The 14,082-nt window shown below is 31.5% G+C and overlaps 1 protein-coding gene across 1 annotated transcript; it reads right to left on the reverse strand.

The window, feature by feature from the left end:
• Window positions 1-714: 714 nt before the first annotated feature.
• LOC145261026 (protein FAM83B-like) lies at window positions 715-11,922 on the reverse strand. Its single transcript, XM_080119156.1, has 2 exons — window positions 11,411-11,922; window positions 715-2,261 (listed from the first exon to the last, which is right to left on the reverse strand). Exons 1-2 carry the CDS (start codon window positions 11,897-11,899, stop codon window positions 1,953-1,955), a joined length of 798 nt encoding a protein of 265 aa, XP_079975282.1. The 5' UTR covers window positions 11,900-11,922; the 3' UTR covers window positions 715-1,952.
• Window positions 11,923-14,082: the final 2,160 nt, after the last annotated feature.

Genomic DNA, 14,082 nt, shown 5'->3' on the forward strand with positions numbered 1-14,082 from the left:
GTAGACAAAGAATGCAAAAGAACTTCAACTGGCTTGTTTTTGCAACAATGATATTTATTTCCTCACTCTCCGGACATACATAACTTCTTGTTACTGTTGTGACATCTCTCACATAGTCGTCTTCTCGAACATGCTCTCAAACGCCATCCACCTCTCTAACGTGATCGTTTTCTCGAACGTGCTTGCTCTTTTTAAAGATTTTTCTTCCCTTGCCATGACGTCATTTTGCTCATGGCTAGATATTTGATTATAACTGTCCACGCTCTATTACACATAGTATCCCTGTAAATTTGGTCCCAAATAGTATCCATTTACATGAAAGTGGCACTATGCCTTGTTTTAGGCGAATAATAGTAAAAAAAATTATATACTTTGTGCATAGCATATGGGGATAGAGCATTATGATTCCTAAAAAATTTTCTAATACTAAATGAATGGACACTTTGCAAAATAATTATCCCCCATGTGAAGGAGATTTTTGGCAGTTCCAGTTCTCGAGGACAGCTATTAGGTAGATAATTTCATAAAGACATCTTTGAACACTTGCTTTATAGCCAGTGTAACTGGAATCTCTCGTTTGGAATGTAGAACATTGTTTCCGTGAAAGCAACACCGGCTATAAAGTAAGTATCTAAATTGGTATTAAAGTTCTTGGAAGCATCATTAGAAATTTAAAAACTTTGAATAAACAGATAAAACTATTTTTAGAACATATTAAGATGCAAAAATATTTTATTAAAAGAAGAAAAATAGCTTGCAGAGAAGAGTTTGCTGATTCCTCATGCGTTTAACAACAGCATGCTTTGGACTTAACAAGACAAGGATTTTACTTGCAAGAAAAAAAAAAAATAGACAATAGAACTCTTTTGCTCTCCGAAGATGGACCCGCTATGGTCCGAAATTAATAAGAAATGTCTCAACTTGAAAAAAAAAAAGACAAAAAAGAAAAAAAGAAAGAAAAAATTGGATTGTGTCCCCCCCCCCTTCTTTTAAGAAAATATTTTTGCATCTTAGCATGTTCTAAAAACAATTTTATCTGTTTTGCTGTGTTTCGAGCAATGTAACGTTTGGATCATTAGATATCATAATAAGTATACTGACTTAGTTGTGCTTTAACCCATTTTATTCACGGTCGAAACATTAAATTATTTACATGACGTTATTGAATGTCCGGCGGGTAGCCATTTGCTAGTTTCTCACTCCTACTTGTCAAAGGGCCATAATTCAGAAAAAAGGGCGATAACTCTCAACTTTCTTTATTTAGAGTTATGTCCCCTTTTTATCACTGCAACATATTCAAACTTTTTAAAAGTAGATATCTATTTTATGATGACCTAGACTGGGTGCCTGGCGTTGCCCGGGCGTTTGGAGGTGTAAACAACAAAAAAAAAAAATGTGGTAGTAGACAGGCAGGCTCGAATCCGTGATGCAAGGCGGAAAAGAAAGTGAAAGAAAATCTGACATCTTACCTCTACTCCATGACGCAACCGGAAGTGTAAAAGTGTTCAAATTTAACGTATTAGTTATTTAATGCCGAATCTAGTTATTTTGAGGAACGATTTTTAATGGAGTATATTTGTTTTTTAAGTCGGATTCTATTTAACTCTAACAGGTACTACCACTCCGGGTCAGAGTGGACTTGGGAGCAATGGCAATTAAAGGGTGGCTCCACACTCCCCAAGGCCTGCAAGGTGGGGCTTCACCATCAGATATAGTTTTAGGTCATATCCAGGACCAGGTGGGGATGTGATACGATGGGTTACAGGTACATCTTGTTGATTTTATCTTTTGATAAAGAAAAACGCTATAATACAAATACATAATACAATATTAAAACATCATAATACAATATTAAAACATCATAATACAATATTAAATTGAACTTGAGATTGGGGTGGGGGAGATTACAAAATTTGGAAGCGTTAATATTCAATGAGGTCAAATAGGCATCCTTACAAAGTTTCATATTTAATTTTTTTTGACATCTTCTTAAAGTGCTTTAACAGCGGATTCACAATGGCTTCGTGATCATTGGATATGATCACTTGTTCATAGTTGGAATATTCGGAGCTCCAAGTGAAATTATACGAGCCAGTCAAAGCACTCGATTCATCGACAACCATGAATTTTTCGTGGGCTTTTCCTGCCATCTTTCCCTGATTGTTTCCCTTTTTCATTATGGCGTTCACTTTGATGCCGATTTCTTTGTTTTTAAAATCATTCTTGATTACCTTCTTCGCCATCACCAGGAAGTCATCAAACTGAGAAAGAAAAAGAAAAAAGACTTGGTAAGATTCATCTATTTCTATATTAGCAATCCTGAACTGGCGTTGCCAGGAATCTTTTTTTTTGTAACATTTCATTTATAATTTGTGACTAAAATAATATTTTCTTCACTTGCAAAAACAAAAGAAAAAATAAATAAACATTTTATTAGGTTATAAATGATTGTAAAGAGATTTTGTGTCATCTATATACATAAAAGCCAAAATATGTGTTAGTGTGTGCATTTTTTGTGTATGTTTCGTGAATTTCTGATGGACTTTAAAACTTAGATAACAATGATCATCTAAGTTTTAAAGTCCATCGGAAAGTCACGAATAAAAATGATTACATATACTTTTACTCTCATCACGATGATAAAGTAAAAAGAGGTATTCTAATAGGATTTTTCTTAGGGCCCTGAGAATATGCAATGAAGAATACATCGTGGAAGAATTTGAGTATATCGAACGTACATTCATGAACTTGCAATACCCTCAACATTTTTTGGCAAATACAAAAAGAAAAGCACTAAAAATTTACCGAAATCGAGACCATTCCCTAAATAGCCAGACACACAACAGACAATTAACATTACAACTAATAAAAACAACGACACAATCTATAAGAACCTAAATAAGACAGGCATTCAAATAACAAAACTAAACTCTTTAACAATTAGGGATCTAACACGTAAAATTATGATTAATACCAACATTAACACCAAAGCCGGAATATATTCCATACCTTGCCTTGATTGTGGAAGAATATACGTAGGAGAAACTCAACGTAATTTAAATAAAAGAATATATGAACACAAAAGAGATGTAAAAAACAACAATACACTCAACACCATATTTTGTCACATCATGGAGAACGACCACCATTTTGATTTTAACAAAGCAACTTTCCTTAAACACATACATAACAGATCCACACAAAGTTTAATTGAGTCGGCTATAATCTCCCATTCCAGCAATATAATTAAGCAAAGAAAAGTTTTTTTCCATGTTGCTCCCTTTCTGTCGAAAATAATTATTAAAGAGAACAACTTAGACACCGGTTAAACGCGATAAAAAAAAAAAAAATTCATAATTTCACTTAATTTTATTATTTTTATTTTACTTATTTACTGTATTTTATTTTATCATTATCTATTTTTAGACTCCATTTTATCACCTCCTATTCTTATTTTTAGACACCATCTTTTAAGTTACTACGCTATTTTATCCCAATTCAATTATTTCTAATTTTAAAAAAAAAAAAATTCTTTCGTAATCTCGTGTCATTTTATTTACTTAATCTATCACCACTATATTTCCAAACGCAATTTTTTTTTTTAATCTCTATGATATTTTAACTTTTAGACGTAATCCACTACACTAGTTTACTCTAATTTATTTTTTTCTCTCATAAAATGTATATATATGTATATATGACATCTAATTTACATAAGGAAAACACGTTGCTCTCCCCCATCATTATATATAGCCCCAATCCTCCGACTCTCTCGTCAATGACCATCCCTCTTGAAGAAGCCCGCATAAATCGGGTGAAATGTTGAGTATCCAGGTCCTTCCACCTCCATTTTATTTCATATCGTCGGATTTAATCCAGCTCCACAATCATTATATATATATATATATGAATAAAAAGGAAAAACCTAAAAGAGTAAAAACAAAAAATAAAATCAACGTTTCGTCCCCATTTCAGGGGACAGGATTTCTAGGCGAGGATGTACAGGAAGACAGTCATATCACATGCGAAAGAGGAGAAGTTTAGTTCTCTTTCTGTTCAAGCTCTCCAGAACAGAAAGAGAACTAAACTTCTCCTCTTTCGCATGTGATATGACTGTCTTCCTGTACATCCTCGCCTAGAAATCCTGTCCCCTGAAATGGGGACGAAACGTTGATTTTATTTTTTGTTTTTACTCTTTTAGGTTTTTCCTTTTTATTCACATACCGTCTAAAGCATCATTTATATCTTGCTTTATTTTATTCATATATGTGTGTGTGTGTGTGTGTGTGTGTGTGTGTGTGTGTGTGTGTGTGTGTGTGTGTGTGTCTAAAGAAGCTTAGAATAAAAAATGTAAAAATAAAAATGAAGAATGCAGTTTAAACCCTCCCCACCCTCCAAAAAAAAAAAAAGAAAAGAAACTAACTTTAACCTACATAAGCCGACTTCTAAAAGTTTATAATTACAAAAGAGAATTCATTTATATAAGGAGAGGAAAAGAAAAGAAAAAAAAAGCCTTAACTAAAATTGTTAAATAGAAATAGACTGAGCACTTGCATAAGCCGATTTCTCAAAAGTCTTCAATTATAAAAGAGATATAAGGATGAAAAGAGAAAACCTTAACTAAAATTTTGTAAATATAAAACGGGGATCCTCAGCTGCTTACCACGTAGCTGTTTTGGAGATTTAAAAAAGACAGCTATTAAATACGTGGCTCTTCAGTGGAAAATACCACTTCCCCAATAAGAAAAATGTAGAATAATACGGTTGCTATTTATACTAATATATATAACAAAAAAATAATATATATATATATATATATATATATATATATATATATATATATATATATATATATATATATATTAGGTGTATCAGAAATTTAGAGGAAATTTTGACACCCCCAACAGAAAACTGCGAATAAAATATAAAAAACTCGTAATTTCTCTTTTTAAAGTGGGTTGTTTATTTTCTGTATGGAATATACTTCCAAAATAAACTATTAAAGTTGTTTAAAAATAATGGAAATATTATTTTTTATTTTTTAAAAACAGTGTTTACAAAATGTTTACAAAATGCAGGCGTGCCTTCATGCAGACATATTTTTACGTAATAAAATCAATAGAAGTTTACGAGTTAAATATTTTTCAATTTTTAAACTTTAAAAATCTATAAAAAATTTTCTATTGGTTCAATTTTTATGATATTTTCAGGGTCAATGTGAAATTTTATGCTCTTTCCAATAAATCAAATATAATATTTTAGACAAACGTTTTTTTCATCCACCCCCATTTTGAAATGTCTATTACAATTTTAATAATAAATTTATGTGCCAAAGTTTTATATATCACAAATTGAAGATAAAAGATCAATAAAGAAAATATTCTAATTTAAAAAAAAAAAAAAAAAAGAATAGTTTTTTGGAAATTTACCTGTAAAGTCCAAAGTGTAAAACCTTTTTTTTTCAAAAAACACTTTGATGTTTTTTTTTTAACGAAAGTTCATGTTATGCTTACATCGTCAATTAAATACCAGTCGCTGATGGCAAATATTTCTATTTCATTGAATGTTTTCTTTTTTTAGATATTTAAAAAAAAACATAAGTATTAAAATATATCAATCAAAAACTTGTGTATTTTATTAAAAGAATTTTTTTTTTAAATCGACGAAGCGGATTTTTTGTTCTGGGGAAAAACTTATAAGTGAATGTGCGTTTCCTTTTTAAATACGGAGGATGAAAAATACTAATTTTGTTAACACATGCAATAAAAAAGAGACATTAGTTATATTCCTTGGACTCATCCATATTTCATAAATTTCATTTTAGCAGGAGCAACTTCGCGCAAAAGACGTTGAGAAAATGCGATTTTCTACAACCCTCGCTTTAAAAATTCCTTTTATTTAAAAAATACATAGAATTTAAAATATAAATATGGATAAATTTTTAACAATGAAGGATGGAACTAGCGATTTAATAGTATATTTTTTTAAGTAAGTGATTTTTGGCCATTTATATATATACATATATTTATAAACAAATCAAAATATGTTGATTTTCTTTATATTTTTTTTTAAAGAAAACCGCTTCAAAAAACAAATATTGCATAATTTGCTATTAAACCTGTTTTTTTTTTAATTTGGTCTTTGTTCCTTTAATTGAAAAAAAATTAGGATTTGAATTATATTTTTCAAGTAGTTATAAGCTTCGAAAAATAGTAAGTTGAATTATTAAAGTTCTGATCATCATTTTTAATGCCACTTTCTGATACACCTATATATATATATATATATATATATATATATATATATATATATATATATATATATATATATATATACATTTTTTTTTTTTTTTTACACAGTGATCACCACTTATCAAGGCCCGGAAGCCACTCAGGGATAAGGGTTATTGCAAGTACATTAAGTTAGTGAGGAGATTTGCTGAAGTGTTTACTTAAGGGGGCGGTTCATTAGGAATTTGTTAACATTGGACTTGAAGACATCCAAGTTGTAATCCAGAGGGAAGCAGGCAGACGGAACAGAGTTCCACAGGCGTGCAGTTCTAAGAAAGAAGTTTTGTTCATGGAATCCGCATTTTGATTTAGGCACAGATATAGAGTGGGGGAAATTTTTCACAGTGGATTCAGCTAGACGGGTGTTTTTCGTGAAAGATTGGCGAGGGGGGACCAGAGATTGGAGTTCAGACGAGCATCTGCCATGGAAATAACGATAAAACAAGGACAGGCTCGCAACATATATATATAATATATATATATATATATATAGGATAGGATTGCTACGATTACCATTTGAAAAGGGAATTTTTCCGAAATTAATAATGGATATTGTCACAGACATAACAAGTAAGACATTTTACCAATACAACTGAATAAATATATGTATATATAAAATATATGTATGTACTTATTGATTTGTAAATCGCCACTTGTTCTCGTCTTCTCTTACCAACAACGACTATATTCCATTCCTCGCATTGTGACAGCCTTCTAAATCTCTACTACATATATATGTATATATTCATACAAATATTAACTAAATATGTGCATACACGTTTCTGTTGCAACTTCTTTAGAGAAGCAGTATCTTCAGACCAAATCTTTTTTTGAAAGCAAATTTTAAAAAGAACTCCGTTTAGGTTTTTAATCTGAACAAATGTTAATAAAATAAACAAAAAAAGTACAAAATGAGGAGTATAAAAATAGGGGACTGAGGAGCAAAGATATTGGATGCTTGAAATCTGAGAGGCCCATGTTTGTGTACTAAAAAGCAGTTTTCATCGTCCTTTAATACTGAGATTTTTTATCTATGCCTTGGTCTAGAATTTGAAGTAGCTAACGCCAAGTTAGCACTAAAGTGGATTTTCCAACACCCATCCTACTTCCTGCACTGATTCATCCACTACCATAAACAACTTGTGAGCATATCACTTCCATATGGTTTCTTTAGGGAACGGTTCTCTGTAGGAAATATATATATAAAAAAAAGTCTTTTTTGGATTTTTTTTTTCTGTAAGATTTTTCACCAGAAGTGATCTAACAAACTTCTGAGGAGTTGTTCCTTTCTGTGTGAAACAATTGGCAAAGTTACATTGAATTTTTATTTAAATTCGGCATATGTAAATATTAACATCTAATATCAGAAAACAACAGGATAAAAACAATCATTTAATTTTTAAAATAATAATAAAGCTACAACGACTATCAACAATTTTTTTTTTTTACACAGGGATCACCACTTATCAAGGCCCGGGGGCCACTTGAGGATAACAGTTAATGGGTATACATTAGTCAATGTGATTATAGGTAGTAAACATATATAGTGGGACTTTTGTAAATGTGATTACTTAGGGGGACGGTTCATCAAGAACTTGTTTACATTGGACTTGAAGACAATCAGATTTAGTCAGCTGGAAAGCAGGAAATCAGAAGAGAGTTCAACAGACGTGCAGTTCTAAGAAAGAAGCTTTGTTCATGGAATCTGCATTTAGGTTTAGGCACAGATAAAGAGTGTGGGAATCTAAACACAGTTTCCATGAACAAAGCATCTTTCCCATAACTACTCGCCTGTGGAACACTGTTCTGCTGTCTTGCTTTCTGGTTGGATACAACATGGTAGCTTTCAAATCCAATGTAAACAAATTTTTGTTGAGCCGTCCCTCATAAATAATCAAATTCTACCCAATTTACACCATTAACGATTACTACACTACCATCTTACATTCATTAACGTTTATCCTCGAGTGGCCTTCATGCCTTGATAAACGATGACTCCTTTGTCCAACGACATTTTCCGTTTCTGAAACGGAACAAGGTCATACATTTCATTACATCAAAAATATATTTTCAAATATTTGTACTGGTCTTTTGTTTTCTTAATTTTATTCATTCGAGTATTTTGTTGTCTTAATTTCATTCATTGAAGAAGTCTCGCAATAAAGACGAAACATTGATAACTTGGTTTGTTCCTTTTTTTATCTCCCTATTGCATCGGAATACTATTTTCATTATTCTCATATATATATATATATATATATATATATATATATATATATATATATATATATAATATACCGCCCCCTTAAGTAAACACTTCATCAAATCTCCACACTAACATAATGTACTTGCAATAACCCTTATCCCTGAGTGGCTTCCGGGCCTTGATAAGTGGTGATCATTGTGTAAAATATATATATATATATATATATATATATATATATATATATATATATATATATATAGTTAGGTTATCAAAACAATGAATATATGTTTATCAAAACAAAGCAAAACTTATCAAGATAGAAAAAGCGCAACACTGTTAAGAAGAGCAATTAAATGAGAAGCATTCATCTTCAAAATTCTATGGCCTCTCTAGTGAAGAAGCTGAATTTTGCCGCTCATGAGATTTGTCAGGAGTATTCATGTTGAGGTGGAAGAGGAAATTTCCCATACTCAGTTTGTGGTTAGGAAGTTAGGTGCAACTCAATATTCTACGGTACACAGGAACTGTTTTCGAAGTGATAGGTTAAGAAAGGACACCAAGAAGTGTAAGAAAAACTGACAAATCAGAATCAAATATCTACGAGAGACATTTCAAAAGTAATGTCGCCTATTTTTATTCCGTCCGAATGGATCAGGGGGAATTGTAAATTGCATTGTTATGATGACTGAACTTATGAATTCATGACCTGAAAGTTTCATCTTTCTGTTGCAAATATTGACAGTGTGAGACTGAAAGAAATCAACCCCTGTCATAGATGTGTAACAGAAACAGATATACGTCATTGAATTCTTGGCAAAACTGAATTGAGAATGGTTGTGACTATATAGTGCAAATAAATTTGGAAGTACAAAAGTTTGCTCATTTTAATCGTACCACTCCCGTCTTTGTAGCTCTTCAACTTTTTGATGAAAAAAATAATAGGAGGCTTGTTTTGGAACAACTCTCATATGATAAAGCATTCTCTGAATGCCTATGTGCAGCCATTGTTTATCACCTAAAATTGTGGTAACAATATAGAAAAATAAAATCTGGAGAACACCCGTTTTAATGGTATCACTCCCGTTTTCATAGCTCTTCAATATGTTGAATTTAAAAAACAAAAAAGAGAGAGGGTTTACTTTTGGAACGATCCTCATCAAAACGATTCGAAATATGTTAAACCACAAATAAACTTATTCGGGTAGATATAAGAGTAACTTATTTTGCCTTTGGTAACATTTAGTTGTTGTATATTTGATGTTTTGGTCACTTTTGCATTTTGTTGTCAATGCTGAAAAATGCCCGCTTAAAAAAAAATATATGGTGCTTATGTAAATTGGCACTTATGGCGGCAATTAAAAGTAAAGAAAATACAGAAAAGTCGCTATGTACGTACCAGTCACGGAACGAAAATGAAATATTCAAAAAATCACATAATTTGATCAAGTAGGTTTTTTTTATTCAAGAAAATCAAATTTTATTACTAAGCGAGTCATAGTGTTTTATTCAGCCATGATTAAATCTTATGAAATAAAAAGGTGGGGGGACAACAACAATAAAGCGGCATGTCGAGATAAAAAAAAAATCAGCCTTACGTTCAATGCAGTTTAGTGGTAAAATCACTAAAAGTAGTACATTTTGATTTTCTTAATTTTAAATAAAACTATTTGATCGATTTAAGTTATTTTTGGAATATGACATCTTTGTTCTGTGACGATTACGTACATCATACAGACTTTTCTGTATTTTCTTTACTTTTAATGGTACTTGTTCAGATAGAGTCCAACAGATTGATTTTTTAAATATGTAGTTTTTAACCAAAACAACAGTACTTATTTGACATGTCGAAAATAGTAATATATTAAAAAATTACGAAAATTCATGGAGTAGAACTATTGTGTTTTTAGTAAAAAACTATTTCAGTAAAAAGAATTATTGTGTTTTTAGTAAAAAAAAAAAAAGAAAGAAAAGTTTATCGCTATTACAGTGACGAAAAGGGAGATAAGTATTGCCCTGTATTCGCAATCTTCAAGGTGTTCACATCTAGGGAAAATGCCATTTCTCCCAATTTTCCATAAAAATTGCTTTAAGCTATAATTTTCTACTTGATAAATTTTTGTAATTTTTTAATATGTTACTATTTTCAACATGACATTTTTTTTTTTAAAGGAGTCACCACTTATCAAGGCCCGGTGGCCACTCGAGGATAAGGGTTACTGAGTGTACAGTGGTCAAGGGGAACATGTTAGTCATCTTTAGTAGTAGAAATTTGGTAAATTGGATTACTTAAGGGCATGGCTCAGCAAGAATTTGTTCACATTGTACTTGAAGACAACCATATTGTAGTCAGTTGGAAAACAGGAAAATGAAATAAAGTTCCAGTTCCACAGGCGTTTAGTTCTAAGAAAGAAGCTTTGTTCATGGAATCTACGTTTAGGTATTAAGTTAACACTATTGTTTTTGGATTAAAAAAACATACTTTAAAAAAATTAATCTGTTGACTCTATCTTAACAGGCACCTTTTCAATAAATGTTTTTGCAATTATATATTGATACATTTTTATACAATAAATGTTTTTACAATTATATATTGATACATTTTTATACAATAAATGTTTTTACAATTATATATTGATACATTTTTATACAATAAATGTTTTTGCAATTATATATTGATACATTTTTATACAATAAATGTTTTGGTTTTTAAATATTTTTGTGTTTGGAAAAAAATCTTGTTTGTTATTTATTTGCCATGTTATTTAACCAAGAAGAAATTGGAGTTGTTGCCCCCTAACAACCGCGCCGTCCGTGTAATGCAGAAATACCCAAACAAGCACGTAATTTTATATTACCTTTTCGAAAAACAAAACAAATAAACCTAAAATACCGTCTAATCTTCACATTTACATACCTGGCTTTTATCCACCAAAATGAAAATATCGATTTCCGGATTGGATTTTTTTTTCTTGCAAAGTTTCTTGAAGATGGATTTCTCCGTGAACATAAACATGGCGATCTTGATTGAATGCGAACATTTTCCTATCATCTTGAAAATTTCTTCACAAATTCCCGGGGAAAATTTCACTCTAGTCTCAATTTTAAGTTCAGCAGATTCTGCATGGTACGGGGTCCCTCCATCTACTTCGAGGGAGCAATAATCACCAGCATCTTGAAATCTCGCACTTTGGAGACAAATCAGGGGTTCGCCTTCTTCATCGTCAGAGTCAGAAAAATCTCCCAGATCCGAGGAAACGAAATAGTTTTTCTCCTCTCCGTTTAAAAAATCTGAGACATTCAATATCTGTAAATATTGTTCATATGCTGCCAAGCCATCTCTTATGAGTACGTAGACGGCTTGTTTTTGTTGATCGAGCAGGCTTTCATGATGGGGAGTCGCCATTTTATGTGAAAATGAAATTAGAATTTCTTGGAAATTTTATATTTTAGTTTCACTTTCTTGCAAAGTAAATATCGAGTTATTTCCCTTTGTCTAAGAGCTATCTCCCTTCTTGCACATATTTTATTAATTGTTTGCTTTTATATATATATATATATATATATATATATATATATATATATATATATATATATATATATATATATATATATATATATATATATATATATATATATATATATATATATATATATATATATATATATATATATATATATATATATATATATATATATACACCCCCAAAAAAAGAACCCAAAGTGGACAAGGTTTAAATTAAGGCTAGTCAATCAAAAAGAGGGGATGACTTTTGAAAATATGGGCAAAAAGAACTTGTAGAAAAGGCCCTATTGAGGGTGAAGGAATTAATGTTTTTAGCCAATTTTTCGATATTTGTTGTCTGAAGGGTCGACTTCAAAATGATACCAATCTCGTGAAAATCCGTTGGCTCTGTCGGAAGTTTTAAGCAGGCAGACATACATACATACATGCATACATACATATAAACAGTCAGGTGAGATTTATATCATAGATTACTGAAAGCAAAGTAAACATTCGAGAGTTAACTTTCTTATTCTCTTTGTAAACGTTTTTTTTTTCTGTGAAATCTACGATCTGGCTGGACTTTTCCTTCTTGCTAACTATTATAACATCTGGTCTTCTTGCTAACTATTATAACATCTGGTCTTCTTGCTAACTATTATAACATCTGGTCTTCTTGCTAACTATTATAACATCTGGTCTTCTTGCTAACTATTATAACATCTGGTCTTCTTGCTTGGACGAGTTTATCTGTTTGTATGTCCATGTTCCATGGGATTTTGCGACTTCTGGTTTTCAACTACTGCTGACACAAATCAATATAAAACCGACCAAATCTTTATAATTGTGAGAAAAAACATTTCTTTTTAAAGGAAGGTAGAGAATAGTTAACAGAAACCCATCCCAGTGGTAAGAATGGTTTTCTAAATAGTAAGATTATTATGTAATAACTCATTCTTGATATGGAACGGGCTTTGTTAACTATTCTGTTCTTAAACTATTTTCTTCTTCCTTTTTTTTTTTACAAGGTAGTCACCACTTATCAAGGCCCAGAAGCCACTTGGGGATAAGGGTTATTGCGTATACAGTACGTTAGTATTGGAGATTTGATAAAGTGTCTTACTTAAGGGGACGGTTCACCAGGAATTCGTTTATGTTGGTCTTGAAGACATCCACGATGTAGCCAGGTGGGAAACAGGCAAACGGAACAGAGTTCCACAGGCGTGCACTTCTAAGAAAGAAGCTTTGTTCATACTTTGTTCATACTTTGCATACTAATCGTCGATTGTTTTTTAATAGTTTATGAAATTTCAGACTGCATTAATGACGGCCAAATGCAAATTAAATTTGTTTTAAAAGAAACACAAATGTTGCCTCACAATTTTTAATCAATTACCAGGAAAACTTTTGAGAAAAATATTTTTAAAAATTCGTATTATTTGGATTCATCAGACTACTGTTGTCATCCTGAGTGTGATTTTTCACGTTTCGGTCGATTTAACCTTCGATCTTCTTCAGATATATCTTGTCGAACTCGGGAATGTTTTCCATCTAAATTCCCGAGTTTGACTGAAATATTCCTGAGTTCAACAAGATACATCTGAAGAAGGTCGGAGGTTACATCGACTGAAACGTTGTCAAAATAACACTCAAGATGAAAACTGCAGGACGATAAATTCAAATAATATGAATAACTAATCCTCATCTGCAAAAGTTAGAAACGTCATTTAGAAAGATGTATTCTTGTAATATACGCCTTCCTCCAGTATAGTTTTTACGTTTTGCTAAATATATGGGGACATTAAACGGAGTGTGTGTGTGTGTGTGTGTGTGTGTGTGTGTGTGTGTGTGTGTGTGTGTGTGTGTGTGTGTGTGTGTGTGTGTGTGTGGAGGGGGTTTACAATCATTTGAAAATTTTTAAAAAGCATCAAATCTTTAATTAGATGTTAATAAACTTTTTTAAAAATCGGAATTGGAAACAAGGCCGCCATTCACCCAAGTCTGGAGTTTTGTTGCCACATTTGGGCTGGTGCATTGTCAACCTAATAGGTTCTACACTGTCAGCTAGGGTTCAACCTCTGTCC

Source organism: Euprymna scolopes, chromosome 37 (genome assembly GCF_053919585.1).
Source record: "Euprymna scolopes isolate OS-2025 chromosome 37, ASM5391958v1, whole genome shotgun sequence".
NCBI lineage: Eukaryota > Metazoa > Mollusca > Cephalopoda > Sepiida > Sepiolidae > Euprymna > Euprymna scolopes.

Excerpts from the sequence above, each read along its gene's own strand:
- LOC145261026 (XM_080119156.1), bottom strand. The coding sequence starts at position 11,899 with ATGGCGACTCCCCATCATGAAAGCCTGCTCGATCAACAAAAACAAGCC. Across the intron at positions 2,262-11,410 it reads TTTTGGTGGATAAAAGCCAG|TTTGATGACTTCCTGGTGAT; the intron begins GTATGTAAATGT and ends TTTCTTTCTCAG.